The sequence below is a fragment of the Dipteris shenzhenensis genome, chromosome 32, assembly GCF_047967505.1.
Source record: "Dipteris shenzhenensis isolate YYH24624 ecotype China chromosome 32, Dip_SZ_1.0, whole genome shotgun sequence".
In the NCBI taxonomy this organism is placed as follows: domain Eukaryota; kingdom Viridiplantae; phylum Streptophyta; class Polypodiopsida; order Gleicheniales; family Dipteridaceae; genus Dipteris; species Dipteris shenzhenensis.
The window spans coordinates 33,149,053-33,173,520 of NC_141627.1; the positions used below are offsets into that span (position 1 = coordinate 33,149,053).

Below are 24,468 nucleotides of genomic sequence, written 5' to 3' on the forward strand. Positions count from 1 at the left end.
TCCCTCGTAAGGATTCATTTGCTATGCATACTCCTTCAAGTCTCTCAAGGGACCATTCAAGAGGAGGTGGCTCAAATTTTGAGGGAGCTAGCTTGGTAAGATACAACTTGACGATCCTACTTTGGACTCGTTCAAACTCATTGAGAGAGTGAAAAAACATCCTAAAAATTAGTATCTTAAAAACATAATAAATCTCTCTTATATTAAATATATTAACTTTAAAAATATTAAAAATGCATTGAAAGATTGAATGTGGAGCGAGAGAGAGAGAATGTGGAGAGAGAGAGAGAATGAAACAATTCGAGCGATGGGGAGATCCATCACAGCTAGAGATCTGTCAATGGAGGGGACAAGATGTCGAGGCATGATGGAGTCATCATGAGCTGGCGGAGTCATCAGGAGTTGGAGTCGTCAAGTTATCGCGAAGCCTGATGGCGGGGAGCCAGCTAGCCAGAGGGAGTCGTCAGAGGGAGGTAGTGGGAGCCCGAGTCAACGGCGAGATGGACGGATACATCGAGGCAGGAAGTACCCGAATATCTACTAAAAAGAGAAGCTACTACAGAGCTCAAAGAAGGCTGGGTGAACATTGGTTTGGGGGTCTATCCTGTGCATCGGTGCAACAGCCTGGCTGCAGATCGCACAGCCAATTGAGCCATTTAAGCTCCTTCTCTATCAACTGTAGCAACCTGGGTGGGGAATCTCTGACCTTTGTTCATTGACAAATGTGCACAGTAGCCTGAACAACAAAAGTGCAACCACCCTCTCTCCCTTGCACACATATGGCAGTACAGTGCACAAGCTTGGGAACAGCCTGGGAAAGCTGAGAGCAGCAACACAAGCTCTTCCAACATCTATAGCCATGCAAATGCTCAAATTCCAAGTTTGCGCTTGGTGTATCACCTGCAATAAATATTGTTCACCAAGAGGAAAGAGAGAATGGACTGAGGGGAGAGAATAGATGAGGGAGAGAAGAACGTGAGGGGTTGCAGAGAGTCATGATAGTGATAGAAGCATTCATTTCGTGTAGTTATAGCCTGTTCACATGCTACAAATCAGACAATGATCACAAACAACATTCACATGCACTTGCAATGACATCACAACCATAGACAATATCACAATCGGAATAAATATGAGGGCATAATGCATGTGGCTTTCATATCAATGACCTTGTAGATGTCTGCCTTTTGGAAAGATCCTGCAGTTAGTAAACCACTCTCCCTGAGGCAAACTTACTGGCCAAGAAAGTACAAAGAATGTCTAACTCTTCCAGTTACCCATATGAGATTGATTGCTGTCTACTTGGCCTCCCAGTAAAATATAAAGCTTTCTCATGCCGGCAGTGGAGGAGTGTTAGCAAACTTGTATGTATTCTTGTAGTGGGAATCAGGATATCTCAGGCCTGCAATTTCATCTGCAGGTACTGCTGCAGCAACATCTTCGAGATCTTTCTTTGACAGCTTCACATTGAGAGAACCTAAATTCTCATCAAGATTCTTGACCTTTGATGTGCCTGCCAGAGCAACAGCATGTCAATGTCAATCTTCACAATAAGTAAAATTTAATATGGCATCTTCCTTCCCAGACTTCTGATTGATTCTACTTCTATCTTCTACTGCTGAAAGAGCTGTGGGCACCATTTTTACCTGGAATTGGTAGAACATCATCCCCCTGATGTAAAACCCATGCCAAGGCAAGCTGCCCAGGTGTACATCCATGATTCTCTGCCAGTTTTGCAATGCGCTCATAAAAAATTTTATTTTTCTGTAGATTTTCAGCCTGAAATCTAGGATGTCGCTCCTGAGTGGATAAAATAAGAGAGGAATATTAGACTAGTACAGAACCATGCATATAAATGGTCAAAATGAGAGCTCTGTATTGATGGTATTGTCAAGCCTACCCCCTCCCCCCCCCCCCTCCTTTCTTGCTGCCCCCTCTCTCACTTCCAAAGGAAAAAGAAAGATTCATGACAAGAACAAAAGCATATCTGCGATACCAGTCGACTGTCTGTTTTTGATAAACTCTCAGCTGTAGCTTTTCCAGAAAAAAAACCCCGGCCAAGAGGACTGTACACCACAATTCCTATACCCAGACTCCTGCAGGTAATCACAGGATCAAAACAGATTCGGTTACCTCTTTTCTCACCTTGGTATTGCCAGAATTGTTTTTCACAAGCCTTGCATTTATATCCCAAGTGTGTAATTAATAGTAGGAAAATAATCATGTCCCTAGAATTACATCACATCTCCACACACAACAATTTATTAATAAGAAGTATGAGTCTTGTGAAAAGCCTTAGGAAGGAGGAAGGTCAATTAAACTCTGTACTGTGGCTTCAAAAAAGAATGCGGAAACAACAAGAACTTTTGTATAAGTTTGCAATTATTATATGATGACTATAATGGGATCATCTGAACTCTGCAGATAAGAGAAAGAGAAACTTTTTAGGCGATGCATCTAGACACGAAGAGAAATATGGTCAATAGAAAATTAAATCTTTCTATCACCTGCATAATGGTATAACATCCTCCTCAACATCCCTTGTCCACAAAGACCATTCTAGCTGCACAGCACTGATTGGATGAACAGCATGCGCGCGCTGAATCGTGTCTGGACTGGCCTCAGACAAACCTATGTACTTTACTTTTCCTTCTTCCACAAGCTTTTTGAGCTCCCCCATCTGTTTACAATCCCAAATATCAAACTATGGGAAAGAGCCCTCCGTCTCAAACTCTATTGATGCCAATCAAGCATAGGACAATCCACAAAATTACAAACAGCAGGACATTTTGAGCAAAATAATATAAAGTGCAGACAACTACTATTCCTCGAAAACGTTTCACTCTTACTATTATTGCACAGAAGTTGATCAAATTCCTTCAAAATCCACAAGCTAAGATCCCAAGGAATCACGGATATTTACAATTAAGCGAGTAATATGTGCAGACAGAACTTGCAACGAGTTCACTTGATCAAATTTTCCAATATTAGGGGCATTAATTGAGAGCCTTCCTTCAAAATCCACAAGCTAAGATCCCAAGGAATCACGGATATTTACAATTAAGTGAGTAATATGTGCAGACAGAACTTGCAATGAGTTCACTCCAGCAGAATCAGCAAAGTTATCAAGAGATCTTCAAATACATGCGCCAACCGTGGGAACATCTATACATTACATCGAACCCCCAATAGATCTATTCACATATCTATTTTATGTGGATACGGCATATCAAACACATACATACATCCATACACACATATGTATTGTGTATACGTATACGTATGTATGTGCACATACATACATTCGTCCATACATACATACATACACCTGTACATACATAAAACATACAAATAAAGAGAGACTCAAGAGACACATATAGGTAGATAGATATGTGTATATGTGCAAATAGACATATGTGTGTGACGGTATAAACATAGATAAGTACAAACATACACACATACATGAGAAAGAAAGTCTATTAATGTCCACGGGGGACGAACAGGTCTATGGGACAGCAAAAAACCAGCTAATATATCTGTTAAGGGAGGTCATACGGCAGCCCCCAAGGAGTGCATAAAGCGACTCCAAGTTATTAAAAGGTATATATATCGTACTCTGAAAATAAGATAATAAATAGCCATACATCAGTTTAAGACTGAAGGTCTTTTGGTTTTGATTTAAACTCCTTAATGAGGGCCACGCCCTCACAATATACTCCCATTTTCCATCTTTCCTAGCCGCCTTGACCTTGACTAACTCTGTTGCCTTTTGGCTCAGCTGAGCTCATGTGAGTTCTTTGGCTATCCATACTATGACCCCTTTCAGCTTGTTAGGATTGGCGAAGAAGTTTGATTTGTCTATCCCATGTGCTGAGTGTAATTACGACATGCCCTCTAGAGTGGCAAATATTAGTTGTGGAATCTATTCCCTCTTTGTCTTCTTCTAGCCATTCAATGCTAGGGGGGCCCTGAATCGATCTATGCTGCCATCAGATTTCCTTTTTAATTTGTAGCCCCAACGCGTTCCAATGGCATGCTTGCCAGGTGGGAGATCTACTAATTCCCAAGTGTCATTTTTTGCAATAGATTGTAACTCAGCTTTCATTGCATCCATCCACTCTTTGCTGTCAAAAGCATCTGTATGGCACAAAGGCTCTTCATTGCAAGCTGTAGCAAGGAGTGCAAACTCAAGAAAGTGACCATGCTGTCTATTCCCTGATCTTGTCCGGGCAGCAAAAGGCTGATCTTGTTTGCTGTCCCTCAATGTGTCAAGAAGCCATCTGGGAACTTGCCTTTGCTGTCTATTGACAGCTCTTTCTTCAATGACTGCATCATGAGTAGTGGGATCATTTTGTGCCGGAAGAGAAACCTGCAAATCAGCATGAGGTGGTGGCTGATTATTGCTTAGTGGAGGGCCTGCATGAGGCTCATGTTGCTGCTCAAAATCCTCTTCTGATGATGGTAGAGGTAACCAAGATTCAAAGGCATCAAACATGTCAATATCTGGCTTTGCTTTGCAGTCCACAAGAGGAGAAGCTGAATGTTCAGCAAAGATCACATCTCTACTGACAATAATCTTCCTAGTATTTGGTTGATATAACCGATACCCTCTGCTCTCCTGGCTGTAACCAATGAATATACATTTGATTGCCTTGTCATCAAGCTTATGTCTCAGCTGAGATGGTACATGAACATATGCAAGAGACCCAAAAACTTTCATGTGTGAAAGTGAAGGCTTCCTGCCTTTCCATGCTTCATAAGGTGTAATAGTCTTTAATGCCCGTGTAGGTGATCTATTCAGCACATAGTTGGCACACATTACTGCATCAAGCCAAAATTTATTGAGCAAAGACTCGGCCTTAAGCATGCATCTGGCCATCTCCATTGTGGACCTGTTTTTCCTTTCAGAAACATGCCCCGTGAGGATAGAAATGCATCAAACTCCTTTGACATATACTCACCCCCCCTATCTGTGTTGAGGGTGACAAGCTTGCATCCTGATTCATTCTCAACCATATGCAACCATCTCTGAAAGCATAAGAAAACTTCAGATTTGGCCTTTAAAGGATATACCCAGCAATACCTTGTGAAATCATCAATGAGAGTCATGAAATACTTGTATCCTCCAATGGCATTTGTCCTCATTGGGCCACAGACATCACTGTGTACTAGCTGCGATTTCCTTTGAGAGAGTTTTGGACAATTCTTTTGAAAAGGAAATCGATGCATCTTACCCAAAAGACAACTCTCACACACATGTTTAGAAACTGTGTGAGTCTGAGGTACATCATTTGCCATCTGCTGTGAATGTAGCTTTGCAAGAGCTCTATAATTGAGATGGCCCATTCTCTCATGCCAAAGATGAGTTTCAGCAAGCTGTGAATCTGAAATAGCCAATGCTTCAATAGAAAGTGCAGCTAAATGATGATCAAGGTGATAAAGCCCTTTTTGCAAAGTGCCAGTGAGAACTATGGCATTGTCATCACGAAGATCATATACTAGGCATCTGTAGCCATCAAAAATTACACTGAAACCTGAAGTAGCAATTGCTGAAATTGAAATCAAGTTGACTTCAATTCCAGGCACAAAAAGAACATTTGTTAGAGTGACAAGATGGCTGGAAATGGATGTGAGCTGCACATATCCAACTCCTTTTACAGCATATGAAGCATTATTGGCACATGTAACAGTCCCCCCTCGAGGTGCATCAGCTAGAGAATGAAACAACTGTCTGCAAGATGTGACATGCTTGGAAGCACCACTATCAAAGTACCAGGACTGAGCATCATTAGCAGTAAAAAGTGCATCAGCTTTGGAGGGATCAAATGAGCAATGGACAGCCCATGCCCAATCATCCTGAAGAGCATGTGCATGTGAAGCATCTGCTGGCTCATGGGATTCAATGGCATGTGAGGCATTAACTGTCAATCATGCTTTCTTTTTCTCCGAAGCACTGCGCTTCCGGCATTCTGAAAAGTCATGTCCAAGCTTGCGACAATAGTTGCATCTTTTCTTCTTTCCCTTATCTGCTGTATTTTAAGATGCATGGGAGGAATTGCAGCTGCTATGCGTAGAGGAAATGCAGCTGCTGTGCGCAGATTTTGGCTTGCCCATAGGCTTGGAAGCCTTGCCTCTTCTTGTCTGCTCTGAAGCAAATGCATGATCAGGAATAATGGCTTGTCTGTTAGCTCTACTTTGCTCTTCCTGCAAAAGCAAAGTAACTAGCTGATCAAAAGAATAGTGGTCTCGCTTACCCATGGCCACTAATCGAAGGGTTGTAGCAAACCCTTGATATGTATCTGGTAGTCCATTCAATGTAGTACTGACAAGCTGTGAATTTGGCACCACCTCATCAATGTTGGCAAGCTGTTCCATGAGGTCCTTGACCTTTGTCAAATATGCATCCATTGACTCACCTTCATTCATATTCACTTCCTGTAATTGCCTTCTCAAATATGCAACCCAAGCTTCATTGCGAATCTGATATAGAGAAGCCAATTTATCCCAAGCATCCTTTGCTGTCTTGCAAGACCGGATGTGTGGAATAATGATTCTCTTGCATGATAAAGCAATGCATGAATGTGCATTTGCATCTCTTGCATCCCATCTAGACTGTTCTTGAGTTGGAAGAGCAGTAGCAGGAGTGCTAGAGGAAGAGGCATCAGGAGGAGTACCACCTGCAGAAGGTGCAGCAATAGAACCAACCACTGTAGCATTGGCTGGCCTCAGATCAGCCCCAGAAACAATATTCCACAAATGCTTTGCAACAAGAATATGTTTCATGAGATAAGACCACATCGGATAGTTGGTGCCATCCAACTTATCATCTTCACGAAGAACTCCAAATAAATCTTGATTGTTCCCAGCCATAGCAATTGTGATAACCTGTAAAAGACCTTAAAACCCAAAAGCCTCAAGGCTATCACTGCAAAAAGCTGGCTGTCCCAAAAATGACAGCAAATATCTGCAAATTTCTGACCCAAATCAAAGGGCAAATGCAGATCTGACCCAAATGTGACTATGACAGGCAATGTTCACTGCAAAAACAGCAAATTTGGCAAAAGCCCCAAATTTATTGAGGGCAAATAGGCCAAAAAGAGGGCAAATTCAGAAAAGCCCCAAATTTTTGCTGAAATTTTGCAAATGTGACCCAATGTATGCAAATCTGACTCAATGTCCTGCAAATGTAACTGAATGTCCTGCAATCTGACCCAATGTACTGCAATCTAAACAAGAAATTGCAGAACAAATCCCAAAACTCCAATTTCTTGCAAGAAATTGCAATTAAAGGAGGTGAAAGGAAATGAAAACCCAAAATTTTCCAATGTCCTGCAAAAGCCCCAAACCTGCAAATGTCTGTAGATGACTGCAGTGAGACCAAGGACCTGATTCCAGCCAATGCTAAAACAGGTACAAAACCTGTGGTGAATCTGTACGGAATACCCAGATGACGCTGTACAGATTACCACTGAAGGTACATAGTACGGGAAGCTGGTACAAACTCCTGACGACTGAAGGTACGTACGGTGAAAGTACCTTGTACTCCTATGCAAGTACAATCGTACGGCGTATGTACCTTGTACGACGAAGGTACGAAATGGCGTACGGTACGAAAGTACGACGGATCTATCACTGCACCGTACGTACGGCGAACTGTAGGTACGGGTGTACGATTTCAATACAACGTACGACGATGCACGATTTCAGTACAGCAATGCAACGGCTACGTGTAGTACAAACAGCGACGGCGCAGGTACCACTGAAGGTACGACGAAGTGTATTGCGATGCACAACTTCAGTACGGTTACCCTCGATGCGCAGGTACCACTGTAGGTACGGATCGCTGATACCAAGCCTTTTGTACAACTGTACGGAAGAGAATGCAGATACACTTGTTACTTGGGGAGCTAGACGCCTGCTCTAATACCACTGAAGGTACGGGTCAAAGAGAGAGAGAGAGTGCAGGTACAAGACGAGTCGAAAAGAGAAGTCACGTCAAACTTAGATTGATAGATAAGGTTGCAAAACACAAGTACAAAGTACTTGTATCTAGGCCTAGGACTAAGTGTCCTAGGTGTCACATAGGACTAAGTGTCCTATGTGGCATAGAATAGGACTAAGTGTCCTATGTGGCATAGAAGGCACTAACACTATAAGTGCCTACACTTATGCCTACAAGGCACATACCATGGCCTATAGGGCATCACTAGAACCACCAAAAGATGGCCTACAAGAGCAATCTACGGCCTACAACAAACAACAAATGCAACCTGAAGGGATGACCTACGACCTGCAAGGGCAACGAGACACCCTACAATGGGACATGTATGTACACATACGCACATCTCTGTGTGTGTGTGTGTGTGTGTGTGTGTGTGTGTGTGTGTGTGTGTGTGAGTGAGAGAGAGGAGCTCTAGCCATGGCGCCGATTCCAGCCCTCACCTGGCTCTGTTGGTGATCTTGACCTGCCCCTACTGAGCCTATGGTCCGCTGTTATCAGCCGCCTCTCTATCGCTCCATCTTGTTTCTTTTCCGCCTCGTCTTCAGCCTCCTGCAGCTCCTCGTCTTTTGTGTGTGTGTTGTGGTGCGATCTCTGTTTTTCTGGCCGTACAGATTTCGTACATCTGTACGGTCGCCGTACAGATTCCGTACGTTGACCTCCGGTCTGCTTTCCGTACAGCCCCGTACGCTGTTTGCCATACAGTTTTTTTCTCGTACGCTGCTGTCCTACCTGTCGTACAGTTTCCGTACAACTATACGATCGCTATCCAGTTTCTCCGTACAGTCCCCTCTGAATTTCCGTACAATCTTGTCCACAGGTCCGTACATCTGCTGTTCCTGTACTTCCCCGTACAATCCCGTGTCTGCTAGCTCCTTTCTTCCTTCTTGTCTTGCCACAGTTCCCTTATGGCTTCAGATTCGAAAGTTTGTACATATGCTCAAAAAGAAAGACCTGCAGATGCTAAGCGTCACCTTTCAGAGCCTGCATCGCAAGATGATGAATTTACTGTGGAAGCTCAATACATGTTTGACACCCTTAAGGATGACTTTCAGCAGTCACGACAGGAATGGGACAAACCGGTTCCACAGGTCACGTACAATTTGAAATTGCCGTCCCTTGTCAATCCTCTCCGGAAGTTGTCTCAAACTACTGTCATAATTTTCTTTCCAGGAAGAATCCCAGAGGCTAGTGATGTTGCACAGTGGATTAAGTCCATCCTTGGAGGATGCTTTGTAGAGGGAGTGTATTTTGCTTCCAGAGGCTTCTATGAAGTGCATTTATCTGATGCTTCGTGCAAGCATAGGCTACTTGAGTTCTCTCCCCTGTTTTATGGGAAGCAGATGGTACATGCTATGCCCTGGTCCCCAAACAAGGATTACCAAAGTCTTATACGACATCATTGTCCTGTATGGGTTGAGGTTGTTAACTTCCCGGATTATATGCGTGAAGAGTTGCCTGGCCTGGCTGCTTCTTTGGGACAGGTCATTTGCCCTCCACGTCCCATGGGAAACCGTAACAGGTTCAGGTTCTGCATTCTCTGGGACACTGACACACCTACCCCTCCTTCTATTGCAGTTGAAGTTGAGGGAGTACAATTGGGGAAAAAGTATTTTGAATTAAAGTGGGATGTGTTTGCAGGAGCTTGTTTTGCCTGCCACAAGTTTGGGCATCTAGCCTCTGAATGCCCAATGGTTCTGCATCAGCCCCCTCCCAATGCTTTGCCACCCCAAACACGGGAAAAAAATGAGAATTTGTAGGCTAAGACAACAAATAGAAATGGAGCAAAGAATGCCAAACCAATCAATCAGGTGCAACCACTTGCTGGAAAAGGAAAAGATAAAGGAAAAGAGAAGATGAAAGACTCTGCAGGGATTGATCAGGATGGTTTTCAACAACCTAAGAAGGTGGTTGTATTGAAGCAACGTCCCCTTCAATCTCGTCAATGGGATGCTTCTTCTCCCTCACCCGGACAGGCTTCTACTTCAGCTCCTATCCTTCAAAATTGGGTGGGGGTACTGAAGAAGGGCATCCCTATATGTGATTCAGAAGAAGGAGAAAATGATGTGTCTTTCATGGATCATGAAGGAATGCAGCCCATGCAGGCAGAGGCTTTGCCTGTCTAATGTCTTGTTTTATTTTGATACTTTCCTGTATATACCTCTCTCATGCTCCAAACACTAAAGTGCTTTACATATAATGTACAGAGCCTCTGCAATGTCTCCAAGTAGAGGCTTTTTTGGAATTATGTACATAGAATGCAGCCAGATATTGTTTGTTTGCAAGAACATAATCAACACTCCAAGGTTGGTCATCATGATTATTTTGGCGGTTATGATATATATTATGCTGGTACCACTACCTACTCAGCTGTATGCATACTGGTTAGACATGAGCTGGAACCCCAGTTGGCCTTCAATGACAGCAGTGGCAGATGGATGGTCATACAATGTAATGTTAATGGTGATATTCTTGAGTTTGCATCAGTTTATGCTTCCCAAACCTCTGCCATGAGGGCTTCATTATGGGATTCTTTATGCAGATATCCATGGAGATCCAATGCATTCATCTGTGGAGATTTCAATAATTCCCCCCTACCAAGAGATAACACCACTTCAAGATCTCGTATGCTATCATTGGAAAGGCAGAAATGGGATAGCATGCTTGTTTCCGTGCAGGCTGAAGATTTATGGCTACTACTCCAAGGGTCAGTGCCTGGATATACTTTTCATCATAATGCACTTACAACATACTGGGCAAGGCTTGACAGATGGTATTTGTTTTGCCCACAACAATTTGGAGATTTTAGCCCTCATCTCTTTATAGATTTCTCATTGGGCTTATCAGATCATGCCCCATTGTGGATGAATTTGCAGCTTGGCATGCCTCTAGATGATTTGCCACCTCTTCCCAGTAAATTATTGAATGTCAATCAGGCTTATCTCCGACATCACTATTTCCAGCAAATGATCAGACTTGCAATTCATCCATCCCTTGCCTTTGCATGCCCAGGAGGACATGAATTATGCTTGGGACAGTTTTGTCTCTCGTATGCAGAATGTCATTAGGGAGTATGGCAAATGGCACATGACTGAATGGAGGAATGAGGTTAAATGGGCAAAAAGGACAGCACAACAATTGACTGAATTTTCTCAGTTGCGGCCTCTCTCTGATTCAGAAAATGATACCCTATCACATGCTCAGATTAAATTGACTGCTAATGATCAGAGGAAATTGCATAAATGGCAAATCAGGGCAAGAATGAAACCCCTCATGGATAAGGGCTGCTCATCAAAAGCTTTTTTCCAGGGCTTACATGCTACTCGAAAGAAAAACTCATGTCTAAGGGTAAGGAAGCTTGATGGCTCTTGGACACACTCTTTCTCTGATCTCCAAGATGAAGGCCAAAATTACTTCCACAAATTGTTCTCTGCTCTGTTGGGGTAAAGGCACATTGCCACCCTTTAAATGTTACGACCGCTATGACTGTCTTAAGACAGTCATAGGGTGAATACCTAATCCTAATAAAACCTTTGAGTTTGTGGTGTGGCTCAACACATTTCTTACACACCCACACTCCCTAGTGTCGACTGTCTCCTACCGTTCCACCCCCCTCTTTCCCTCACAAGTGGTATCAGAGCCAGCTTCTCCCTCTCACTCCGGTCTACCCCTCCCTCTCCCCTCGGGCCTCGTGCCCCCTGTCAGCAGGCAGCACGCGGTGTGCTTCAGGGCGGCAGCAGCAAGCAGGGCGAGCTCTTTCAGCTCGCAATCGTTGCTCAAAGCAGCAGCAGCCGTGCGCAGCAGGTGCGCGAGCAGCCATAGCTGCAGCAACAGCTAGCTGCTGCTAGCTGCTACCAGCAACCGGCGGCCGCAGCCTACCAGGCAGCCGCAGCCAGTGGCTGCAGCCAGCCGACCGGCTGCAAGGCAGCAGCCGACCAGCCAGTCGCGACCGCGACCAGCCGCGACAGGCAGCCGGCCGTACAGCTATTAGCTACCGGGTCGTGTGAGCAGCCGGCTGCACACAGGCAGCCGACCTCCATCAGCGGACACGTGCACGTACAGGTACAACCGTACCGGCTATACCCTCAGCCAAGGGAATTTCGACTTTTTTTTTTTGGATCCGTGCCCTCGTAGGTACAAAAGGTACAGCTGCACAGGCACAAACAGACTTTGTTTGGGGAAGAAGGAAAAAGTGAGAGCACTCTGCTCTTTTGCATGGTACTTGCAAGTACACGCAGGTACAAAAGTACAACGAGGTTTTTTCTTGATGCATTCCCGGAATTTTTCAGTTCTAAAACTGTGTTTGAGGTACAGCAAGTACACTCGTGTCCCTCGTGCTTGAGGTAACTAGTGCCACAGTGTGTGGTGGTTGCACAGTTATTTTTCGGGAAGGTCAGATGTCTTGATTTGCAGAGGGCTTTTATGCTTACACTGAGTGCAAATCTCAATTTTCGGGTGACTATTACAAAGGGCTTTTGCCTGGAAGTGTATGCAGTGTATGCCTTGAGGCAGTGTGGAGCCAGGGTGCCCACATTGGTCTTGTTTCCGCAGTGTACTCAGTGACATTTCTTGCAGGTCACATTCTGTGTACGACACTTTGAAAATCTCAGTTGAGCCACGCTTGGCCAGGGCGCATCGAGTTTACTCGGTCCCTAACTGTCCATCGTTGACAGTGCTCAAAAGACTTTCTTTTCGGTGTTTGTACGTTGGGATCTATGTTGCTACTGTGCACACAGGCAGTTTATGCATTACATTGTCAGGTGAAAGTGCCAGGAGAGCGCTGAATTTTGTATGCTACCTCATTGTTGAGGGTGTTTCACTTGGTACAGGTGTCAAATCAAGGGGCTTTTGCCCAGATTTTGCTTGTGAGCACTTGAGTTACTGTTTGAGAACTTCAGATGCCTTTTATCCCCTTGGCAGAAGGGTGATTGGTTGGGATTTGTCCCATGATTTGTTGCAGGTTTGTGACAAGCTGAGGTGTTTGGAGCTTTTTTTAGTGGACAAAACAGTGTATGCCAAGTGGTTTATGCATATAAAATCAGTGCAATACCTCATCTGAGGTGGGAGAAGTGTTCAGGACATCAGTGTTTTGTGTTTCGTCAGATGATGATGCACTTGTAAAGCACTTGTGGAACAGCTGCAGCATTCTGTAGTTACTGTTTTATGCCTATTTGAGCACGGTACAGTGTGTCAGAAGGTACAGTGACTGGAGGGAAAATTTTCTGTTTTGCTGCAGGTTTTTTGACAGTAAAATACAGCACTATTGTGAGTGCTCCTGGCTCTTGATAGAGCAGGTTTTCTGAGAAATCAGAATTTTATTTAGTCATTTTTTGACTTACAGGGAGTCAGGCACTTTCCTTGTCTGATATGGCATCAGGGGGAAGTGAATCCTCAATACTGAACATAAAGAAATTGGAAGGGGCACACAATTATGCATTATGGGCAGAACAGTGTTTGAATGTACTTCTGCTAAAGAAGATTTCTAAGCCCATAAGGTTGAAGGGTGTCAAGCCATCTGGGATGGCAGATGATGAGTGGGAGGAGCTTGATTTGTCCGCAAGGGCGGCTATCATGCTTACTCTCACTGATTCTCTTGTGTTCAATGTTCAGGCAGAAAAGACCTCTTATGGCCTATGGCAGAGGCTAGAAGAGTTGTATGCCCAAAAGAGTTCAGCCAGTAAGGTTTATTGGTTGAAGAAGCTTGCCGACCTTCACATGAAGGAAGGTACAGCTATGACCTCACACTTGAGTGAGTTCAATGCCATCTTTACTCAGCTTATTGCACAGGGTTTGAACTTGGACGAGGAGTTCAAGGCTGCATTTTTGCTGTGTACCCTCCCTGAGAGTTGGGACACTTTTAAGACAACCTTGTCTAATTCAAATGTCACTCTTATGTATGCTGATGTGGAGAGCTCTCTTCTCATGGAGGAGATGAGCAAGAAGAATAATGCGGGCAGCAAGTCTTCCAATGCTTTGCAGGTACAGGAAAGAGGTAGGACTCAGCAGAAGGGGAGATCTGCTGGCAAGTCCAAATCCCGCAGTCATTCCCGTGGCAAAAAGGATATTGAATGCTTTTACTGTGGCAAGAAGGGACACGTGAAGTCTAAGTGCTTCAAGTTTATACGGGATCAGAAAACCAAGAAGGCTGAGGCAAAGGATGCAGGCAGTGGAAGCAAAGGCAAAGGCAAGGCCAAGGGAGATGACACTGATGCAATGAATGTTGCAGCAGAGGACAGTGACAGTGACAGACATGATGTATTATGTTCTTCTGCTGTAATTGCACATACATTGCTTGTTTATGGCCATGACATGCACACCTGGCTCTTGGATTCAGGTGCTTCTTTTCATGTTACGCCTCATAGGGAGTGGTTTACTTCCTACACAGGTACTCATGGAGTTGTTCACCTTGGGAACAACTATGCATGTCAGATTGCAGGGATTGGCAGTATACAGATAGTATTCCCTGACGGACGCATATTTATGCTTGATGGTGTTCGCCATGTGCCGCAAATCAAGAAAAATCTGATTAGCACTGGCTTGTTGAATGACAGTGGTTACCACACCACATTTGGGGATTCCAAATGGGTGATTACTGATGGCCAGGTTGTAGTGGCTGAGGGTTATAAGAGTGATACCTTGTACCCTCTTTATGTTTCCAGTGTAGGTAATCATGTTGTTGCCATAACCGAGCTGCCGAAGGTTTCATTGTGGCATAGCCGGTTGGGACACATGTCCGTTAAAGGAATGCAAGAATTGTCACGTTTGGGTTATCTGCCGTCTCTTTCATTTTCAGATTTGCCTACTTGTGATCATTGCATTTTTGGAAGGCATTCTATGACTCCTCATAAGAGGAGAACTCCCCAGAATAGAGCACCGCTTGATCTAGTGCACACTGATTTGTGTGAGATGCCACAGCTATCACTAGGGGGTGCAAAGTATTTCATTACTTTTATTGATGATGCCACACACAAAGTGTGGGTCTATTTCTTGAAACATAAGAGCGATGCCTTAGATGCTTTCAAGAAGTTTGTCGCTCAGGTTGAGAATCGGACAGGATGCAGGCTGAAATGCCTCAGATCCGATAATGGGGGTGAGTATGTGTCACATGCTTTTGTACAGTTATGCGAAGCTAAGGGCATTAAACAGGAACTCACAGCCCCTCATAATCCATCTCAAAATGGTGTGAGTGAGCAGATGAATCGAACTATTCAGGAGAAAGTTCGATGTATGTTGTCTTATGCTGCATTGCGCCATGGCTTTTGGGCAGAAGCCGTGCAAACAGCAGTTCACTTAATTAACAGGTCGCCGAACAAGGCTTTGGAGCTCAAAGTGCCAGAGGAGGTGTGGTCTGGCAAGCCACCTTCATACAAGCACTTACGTGTGTTTGGCTGCGAGTGCTTTGCTCATATACGCAAAGAACTGCGCACCAAACTAGAGCCAAAGTCTTTCAGATGCATCTTCATGGGTTACGGTGACGAAGGTGAAATGGGGTACAGGTTATGGGATCCTGTCAAACGGAAGATTATACGCAGCAATGACATCATCTTTAAAGAGGATAGTGTACACAAAGAACCCATGCAACCTGTGGAATACAGGAGGGTTGTTTATGATGATGTCGGACAGCAAAGAATGCCCATTAATATGCAGCAGCAGGCTGCTGTAAATAACCCTGTTCAAGAGGGTATACAGGCTGAAAATCAGCCAGACAATTTTGCCAATGATGCACCACTGGATATGCCAGCAAATGGCACCACTGGATATGCCAGCAAATGGCGCTGTAGGACAGCCAAATATGGTGGTACAGCCACCCGTCATGCATGACGAACAGGCTAGACAGCAGCCTAATACGGAGCATTTTGTTAGGAGGAGCACCCGTGTACAACGGCCTCCTGACAGGTTTGTTCCAGAAGCCAATAATGTGGCTGATTTTATCATGCTGACAGATTGTGGTGAGCCTTCCAGCTTCAGGGAAGCTATGGGAAGAACAGAGAAAAGGAAGTAGGAGAAAGCCATGCAGTCAGAAATGGACTCCTTACTTCATAATGATACATGGGACTTGGTGCAGCTACCTGCAGGCAGAAAGGTTTTGCCATGCAAGTGGGTTTACAAAGTCAAAGTGGATTCAAATGCTTTACCGAGGTATAAGGCCAGATTGGTTGCCAAGGGATTTAAGCAGGAGAAGGGCATTGACTTTAATGAGATCTTTTCCCCTGTAGTCAAGATGACTACTTTGAGAGCAGTGTTAGCTCTTGTTGCTCATGAGGACATGGATTTATGTCAGATGGATGTGAAGACTGCTTTTCTTCACGGAGATCTCCATGATGAGATCTACATGAGTCAGCCAGAGGGATATGCTGTTAAAGGGAAAGAGCAGCTTGTGTGTAAGCTCAAGAGGAGCTTGTATGGACTCAAGCAGGCGCCAAGAGAATGGTACAAGAAGTTTGATGCCTTCATGCAGTCCCAAGGGTATCATAGGTGTGAGACCGATCACTGCTTGTACACCAAACGGGCAAAGGATGGCAGTTTGATGCTACTCATTCTATATGTGGATGACATGCTGATTGCCAGCAAATCTCAGCAGGAGATTATTGCTTTGAAGAAGCAACTACATAAGTCTTTTGACATGAAAGACTTGGGTGATGCAAATCACATACTAGGTATGCGGATTACTCGTGACAGGTCTAAGGGACTTTTGTTTCTGTCACAGGAAGAGTACATTGGCAAGGTACTGCAGAGGTTTAAAATGGAGGGGGGGAAGTCTATTAGTACCCCGTTGCCTCCACATTTAAAACTCAGCAGTAAGGACAGCCCCAGATCAGTTGATGATAAGGCTGAGATGGCTAAGGTTCCGTATGCATCTGCAGTTGGTTCTTTGATGTATGCCATGGTTGCCACTCGTCCGGATATTGCTTTTGCGGTGGGAGTCATCAGCAGGTATATGGCAAATCCAGGCAAGCGGCACTGGGAAGCAGTGAAAGGCGTCTTGAGGTATCTCAAGGGTACCAAAGACTTGTGCATATGCTATGGTAGGCAGGATGCATTGGTGCATGGTTTTACAGATTCAGACTATGCAGGGAATGCAGATAACCGGAAGTCTACTACCGGTTATATTTTCACATTTGCAGGAGGTCCTATATCATGGGTGTCTCGGTTGCAGAAATGCATTGCAATGTCAACCACTGAAGCTGAATATATTGCAGCCACTGAGGCTTGCAAGGAAGCAATATGGCTTACTCGGCTGGTGGGAGATTTGGGCATTACAGGAGATATGCCAGTTTTGCATTGTGATAGTCAGAGTGCTATCATGTTGGCAAAGAATCCGGTCTTTCATCAGAAGACCAAGCACATAGATGTGAAATACCATTTCATCAGGGAGGTACTGGAAGACAAGCGGCTTGAGCTTGTGAAGGTGCATACTGATGATAATCCTAAAGATTTGCTCACTAAGAGCTTGCCTACAGAGCGGTTTGCACATTGTCGCCGCATCATGGGATTAGGATGAGACCATTCTTATTTTATGGTCTTGTATACAGTAACTGTATATTGCTGTAATTTTTTATTCTTTTCTCCCCTTTAGGCACATTGGCCTTTAGGTGGGAGGTTGTTGGGGTAAAGGCACATTGCCACCCTTTAAATGTTACGACCGCTATGACTGTCTTAAGACAGTCATAGGGTGCATACCTAATCCTAATAAAACCTTTGAGTTTGTGGTGTGGCTCAACACATTTCTTACACACCCACACTCCCTAGTGTCGACTGTCTCCTACCGTTCCACCCCCCTCTTTCCCTCACATGCTCCTGGTTCCCCATCCAATCAAATGACTGATGCTAGGACTGAATTCCTCCAATATGTTTTTGAAATAGTGGAAATGGATGATGCTCTTATCTTGGAAAGACCTTTTACTGACACAGAACTTGATAATGCATTGTTCCACCTCAGTAAATACAAGTCCCCTGGCTAGGATGGCCTTACAGTGGAATTTTATATTTCCTTTTGGGATGATTTGAAAGACATCCTCTTGCAAATGATCAATGTTGCCTGGCAAGAAAATCAGTTGCCGCACTCTTGGAAGCATGGCATAGTCAAACTTGTGTCCCAAAAACATATGTGTGACCATATTTCAGATTGGAGGCCTATTACTTTGATGCCTGTAGTTTACAAACTCATTGCCAAAATGCTTGTGTATAGGCTTCACGGGCTATTGAATGCGGGACTTCATCCTCATCAATATGGGTTTGTGCCGCACAGACAAATCCATGATAATATCTCCAATGCCTTGACTACAATTGAATATGCTAAGCATTCACATCAAGATGTGCTCATATTGCACGTAGATATTGCTAAGGCATTTGACACTATTCAATGGGATTTTATCTCTCAAATCATGACAAAGATGGGCTTTGGTTCCAAGATAGCAAATGCAGTTTGCTGGCTTTATTCTGGCTCTACTTCTCAGTGCATTCTTGGGGGTCATCTATCTCGATCATGGACATTGGGCAGATCAGTTAGACAGGGCTGCCCTCTTAGTGCTCTCTTTTATGCCATTGCGACCCATCCCCTCTTAATGTATCTTGATCATCTTACAAACACAGGACAGATGCCTGGTCTTAAAATCCCTGGGGCTGCATCTTTTTTGGCACAAGCATATGCTGATGATTCCTTCTTTATGCCACAAAATTCTCCCCGGGAAGTTCACATGCTCATGAGCACCCTATCATTGTATGGTTTGGCAGCGGGATTGCATGTCAATTTTGACAAATCTAAATTGCTTCCCCTGAAACAATGTGACTGGCATTCTATTCTCTGGCCAGGTCAGGTGGTGCATTCCAATGGCATATCACCAAGAAGCAGCAATTAAAATGGATCTTCCAAAGACTTCAACATAAACTAGACTACTGGAAAATTTCTACTTGGCCTCTTCATGTCAGGCTCAGAATAGTACAGTCCATTTTAATGTCCTATGTCTAGTTCTTTTTGCCTTTACTGCATTGGTCCTCCAGAGATATTTCAGCTTTTGTCTCAAGCAATGGAGATGTTATGGAGGACAAAAACTGCTGTGAAAGCATTGAGACTGATGAAGATGGAAATGGTGTGCTCTCCTAGGATGCATGGTGGACTCAATGTCCTCAATATAAGATATCATGTACTTGCCAGGAAGGCGACTATGCTCCATACTTTTTTCCGCCAACAACAGCCATGGACTTGTATGATAGCATCCATGTGTGTCAACATGAGGACTTGTGCTTATGGTCATTGGACTACTGATCATTGGGAGGTTGTCAATGGGAGATTTATAGGGAAGATACCTGGCTGTCCTTTCTCTACTGCTCTGATACTTGACTGGAAGCAAGTACTTTCTAAGGTCAAATGGGCTCCTGATAATTGCTCGGGGACAAATTCAATGAGGAAAGAAAGTATTCATTGGAGTGCCATCTTTGACATTCCACTCGCTTTACAGGAACCTGTTCGGGCATACAATCTCATGAAATTGGGAATTAGATACATAAATGATGTGGTAAATAATCAGGGCTATGTCTTATCTTTTCCCCAGGCCACTGCTTCCTATGCATTGGGAATGCACCATAGGTCCATATGGAAGAAAATTGCTGATCTATTACTTTCTTTTCTACCTGTTCCTCCTGTGGCTGACACAGACAGGCTTATGGATTGGCAATTGCAACCCTCTGCTACATGCACGCATCATGTTCCTCCTGCCTTGACCTCCATTAAAGTCTACAGGCTTCTTCAGCCTGCTCCATGGATTCAGCAATATGCTAATACTCTGTGGCATATAAGGAAGCCCCTCTCATGGTGGCGGAAGAATCTCCGGAGTGTAAAATGCCATTGAAACAAAGACCTTTTCTTTGGAGATGCATGACAAGCACATTGTCAGTGGGAGTCACGCTTGCCAAACGTCGCATTGCACCATCCACATGTTTAAGATGTCAGGCTCCTTTAGAGACTGTCCCTCATTTGCTTTGGCACTGCCCGTGTTCTAGGAACCTCCTCGGGAAAATTTCAGATCATCTTCGGCTCCGTTTCCCGAGTCACATTTTTGGGAAACATTTCTGGCTCTTTGGCAGATTTATGAGGTCTTTGTCTCAATACTCACTATTTCTCTCTTGGGTGAGATATTGGGCTCTTTGGACAATCTGGAGTGAGCATAATTTGGCATACTTAGGTCGGCAGATTCACAAGTCATATGAATCTTTCCAAGCCTCATTGCGGCAATCCTTATATGATGCATGCCATGAGGGTGATATGGATACTTCTTGCATAGAGCTTTTCTTTTTATGTTTCTGATCTTTGGGATCCTCTCCATTTCGGAGACTTCCCATCTTGTAAATTTATGAACATCTAAATATACTGCACTGGATATTACCCAAAAAAAAAAGTGTGCGTGTGTGTGCACGTGCGCGCAAGCATTTGTATGTATGTGTTAAAACATACTCAAGCATCTCTATTTATATGTATGTTTATGTATATGTGTATGTATGTATGTATGTATACAAACATACACATCTATCTATGCGTGTCTCTCTCTACAAGCATGTGTGTGAATGTATGTATGTATGCACATGCATTTGTATGTACGTGTTAAAACATACTCATGCGTCTCTATCTATATGTATGTTAATGTATGTGTACGTACACGTCTATCTAGGCGTCTCTCTCTACAAGCGTGTGTGTGTGTGTGTGTGTGTGTGTGTGTGTGTGAGTGTGAGAGAGAGAGAGAGATCATGCTTTTAGTTGTCACTATTTTGTTTTGAGTAGTAGCTGTCCCACTCTGGGACAGCTATGAATGTAAATGCTTTCTTAATGAAAATTTTCTTTTACCCAAAAAAAAGTGTCAAATTATGCTCCTCTTTCATTACAGCTGTCTTTTTATGATACCCAGTAGGACATATTGCCAGATAAAAGGCTGCTTTGATAAACAATAGTTACTTGCAGCATGAGGCATTCAATGCTAGGGGGGCCCTGACTATAGACACCAGTTTGGGGGTAGGAGGAGAGGCCTTGCAAGTCTACGTCACCTCTACAATAGCTTGCTTCCTAGGCCCTTCAAGGTCCTGGATTAGGGCTCCCAAAGCTGTCACCTGTAGCCTTAGTTCTCAAACTTCTTGCAGATAGAAAATCTGTTCTAGAGGGCCAACCATGGGCAAATTAAGGGCCCACCACTAGTATGTCTTTGCATAGGGAGAAGGTGTCAAGGCAGCAACTACAGAGTCAAAGATTTTTCTGCCGTCAGGGGTCAAGGCTGCAGAAGAGTTTGAGAAGCTTGGTTGCTCCATCTTGGCCATGGTGTCTATTTGCACCCCCGAGCTGAAGCTAACCCCTACGGTTGGGCTGGGGATTCACCCCAACTCGGGATGGGAGAGAGGAAGGAAGGTAGATAGAGCAACCTGCGACCTACAACAAACAACAAATGCAATGAATGACCTACAGTGGACAACAAACGACCCACGAACAACATACAAACATGATAGACAACAGGTATGGGCATATAACCTACAACCTACAAAAGAGAGAGAGAGAGAGAGAGAGAGAGAGAGAGAGATGACCTACAATGTATAAGGATGATAGGACAATTAGACTGAAGGGATGACCTACGACCTGCAACGACAACGAGACGCCCTACAATGGGACATGTATGTACACATATACACACATCTCTCTCTCTCTATATATATATATGTGTGTGTGTGTGTGCGCGCGCGCGCACGTGCGCACATGCATTTGTATGTATGTGTTAAAACATACTCAAGCATCTCTATCTATATGTATGTTTATGTATATGTGTATGTATGTACATACATGGATGTATGTATGTATGTATACAAACATACACATCTATCTATGCGTGTCTCTCTCCACAAGCATGTGTGTGAATGTATGTATGTATGCACATGCATTTGTATGTATGTGTTAAAACATACTCATGCGTCTCTATCTATATGTATGTTAATGTATGTGTACGTACACGTCTATCTAGGCGTCTCTCTCTACAAGCATGTGTGTGTGTGTGTGTGTGTGTGTGTGTGTGTGTGAGAGTGAGATCATGCTTTTAGTTGTCACTATTTTGTTGTGAGTAGTAGCTGTCCCACTCTGGGACAGCTATGAATGTAAATGCTTTCTTAATGAAAATTTTCTTTTACCCAAAAAAAAGTGTCAAATTATGCTCCTCTTTCATTACAGCTGTCTTTTTATGATACCCAGTAGGACATATTGCCAGATAAAAGGCTGCTTTGATAAACAATAGTTACTTGCAGCATGAGGTATACAAAAATACGGTGCGGGATGCTATTGCTTCTGTTTAAAACTGTAAATTCCATCAGGTATAGCAAGGACTTGCTAGTATGACATCCCCACTGACTTCATCAACGCCAAACAGAGGGTGTAGACCATAGTATAAGCATATGCTCTCACATATACATATCCGCACACCCTTTATAGAACCTAAGATTATGTGTTCTAGACTCTAGGTTCATCGCAACTTGGAAAATGTCTTCAATTAGAATTATCATAAACTGTGAATGGCAGCCAGATAGAGCGCTGTCCATGAAAGATCATTGATAAATTTGCATCAGCATGCCATGCTAGTGCATGTTCGCTTCATGCATATAAATTTCTGACTACAAACGATTTTATGCGAGTAATACTATCATGTGCTTTTTGTCTTCACGTCGCTGGACCAGCGTGCTCTTATAATGTTGGAACTCCGCGTGAAAGCCACAACAGCATGCAAGTAACTCTATAGATACTGCACATATTTGACGCATGACAGGCAGACAATGCAAATATAGATCAGGCTAACTTATTAAATAAACTATTGCAGCCGCCACACAACCCGCTAGTTACGTTAGTTGGTATATATACTTCAAGATTCAAGCGTCGTACAAATAATTTGCTGTAGAACACTGATTTGATATCAAAATGCAAGGGAACAATTTAATACGGACCGTTTCTTCAATGGGCACGGATGTGTCGACTCGATGCTGATAGTAAAGATCAATGTAATCAACATCCAGCCTTTTCAGACTAGCCTCACAAGCTTGTCGCACATATTCTCGACTTCCTTTCACCACTAACGTACCATTTTCGAAAACATTCCCAAACTTTGTTGCGAGCTGAATTTTCTCTCGAGGGAAATGCTTCAGAGCCTGTTGCAAGAGAAGGTCTTTATTGTCTGCTTGAAACTTACATCCCTTTGCTAATGCAGAGGCGTGAAGGATACAAGATATCACATGTAGCTAGGAGGACGATCCCGACAGCACCTTGCCAACCAAGATCTCGTTGGTGAAAGGGCCGTACATATCAGCAGTGTCAAAAAATGTAACTCCTCGTTCATACGCATGCTTTATGAGCGCAATGCTTTCTTCCTCCGATGGGAATGGCTGGTATCCAAATGAAAGTCCCATGCATCCTAAGCCGATAGCAGGAACCTGAGACGGGCCACAAGGAAAGCAAGTAATGTGACGATTTGCAAATCAATATATACATGCCGTTTTCCGTAACAGCTGGATTCCGAAGGTTGAGCCAAGAGAAAAGCGAATTAACCTGGAGGCCGTGAGCACCGAGTCGACGCAGGGGGAGGGACATGATGCAGAAAGAGCTGATGCAAGCTGGAGGTACAAGAAGGAATGAGTGAGGAAATGGTGGGAAAAAAGGCGAGAGATGAGAAGCGAAAAAACAAAGAGAGAAAAAAGAAGGAGGGGGGGGAAGGAGAAGAATGAAAGGGAAAGAGAGGTACCTGGAGACAGGGTTGGGAAGCGGAGCAGGAGCAGGAAGAAGACGGCAATGGTGGCGAAGAGACAAAGAAGAAGAGTTGAGGAATCGTCATGGCTTGCATCACGAAACAAAAGTGTTTGAAAATTGACTCCCAAGCACTGTTCACAGCCAAAGTATATACAACGAGAAACTTGACCCGTCTCCAAATTGAGATCATCATCTACAATCTAAGGTTTCATTTCTAAATCTCAAAATTGGAGAAATAACATATACATAACAAACCACTAAATCTTAAGATATAAATAATGTCTTAAAAACACTCTCTCTCTCTCTCTCTCTCTCTCTCTCTCTTCTAGTTCTATCTTTCTCTCTCTACATGGCCACATGTCCTCCGCCACGTGCGTTGATTTGTCGCGCTCCCCAGTCTACTGGACTCACAGTCCCACGCGTAGCCTTCACCATGTGGCAACCTAGCAGAGGTGTGGGAGATGCGCCACACGGCCCGTTGGTGTGGCAGTCTGTCTTTGAATCAAAGTTCAAACATTTATGTAGTTTTACTATGAAAAACACCAATATGCTTTTAGTGCTTCAGTGAAAAGCTTAGTGTGATCAAACCAAATCGAGGGCCTAAGATCAAACCAAATCAATGGCCTATATCCATGACACGTGGCTCAAGGATGTGTGATAAAACCCAAACATCTCCCTAGGCTTCCTGCCGTAAATAGGATGTAGCAAACTC

At 43.8% G+C, this 24,468-nt stretch overlaps 1 protein-coding gene across 1 annotated transcript; it reads right to left on the bottom strand.

The window, feature by feature from the left end:
• Positions 1–1,133: 1,133 nt before the first annotated feature.
• Positions 1,134–23,828, bottom strand: LOC147880631 (putative aldo-keto reductase 1). Its single transcript, XM_087370341.1, has 8 exons — positions 23,752–23,828; positions 23,559–23,623; positions 23,276–23,443; positions 22,961–23,161; positions 2,508–2,680; positions 1,997–2,096; positions 1,647–1,800; positions 1,134–1,513 (listed from the first exon to the last, which is right to left on the bottom strand). The coding sequence occupies exons 2-8, from the start codon at positions 23,598–23,600 to the stop codon at positions 1,332–1,334; spliced, it is 1,020 nt and encodes a 339-aa protein (XP_087226467.1). The 5' UTR covers positions 23,601–23,623; positions 23,752–23,828; the 3' UTR covers positions 1,134–1,331.
• Positions 23,829–24,468: the final 640 nt, after the last annotated feature.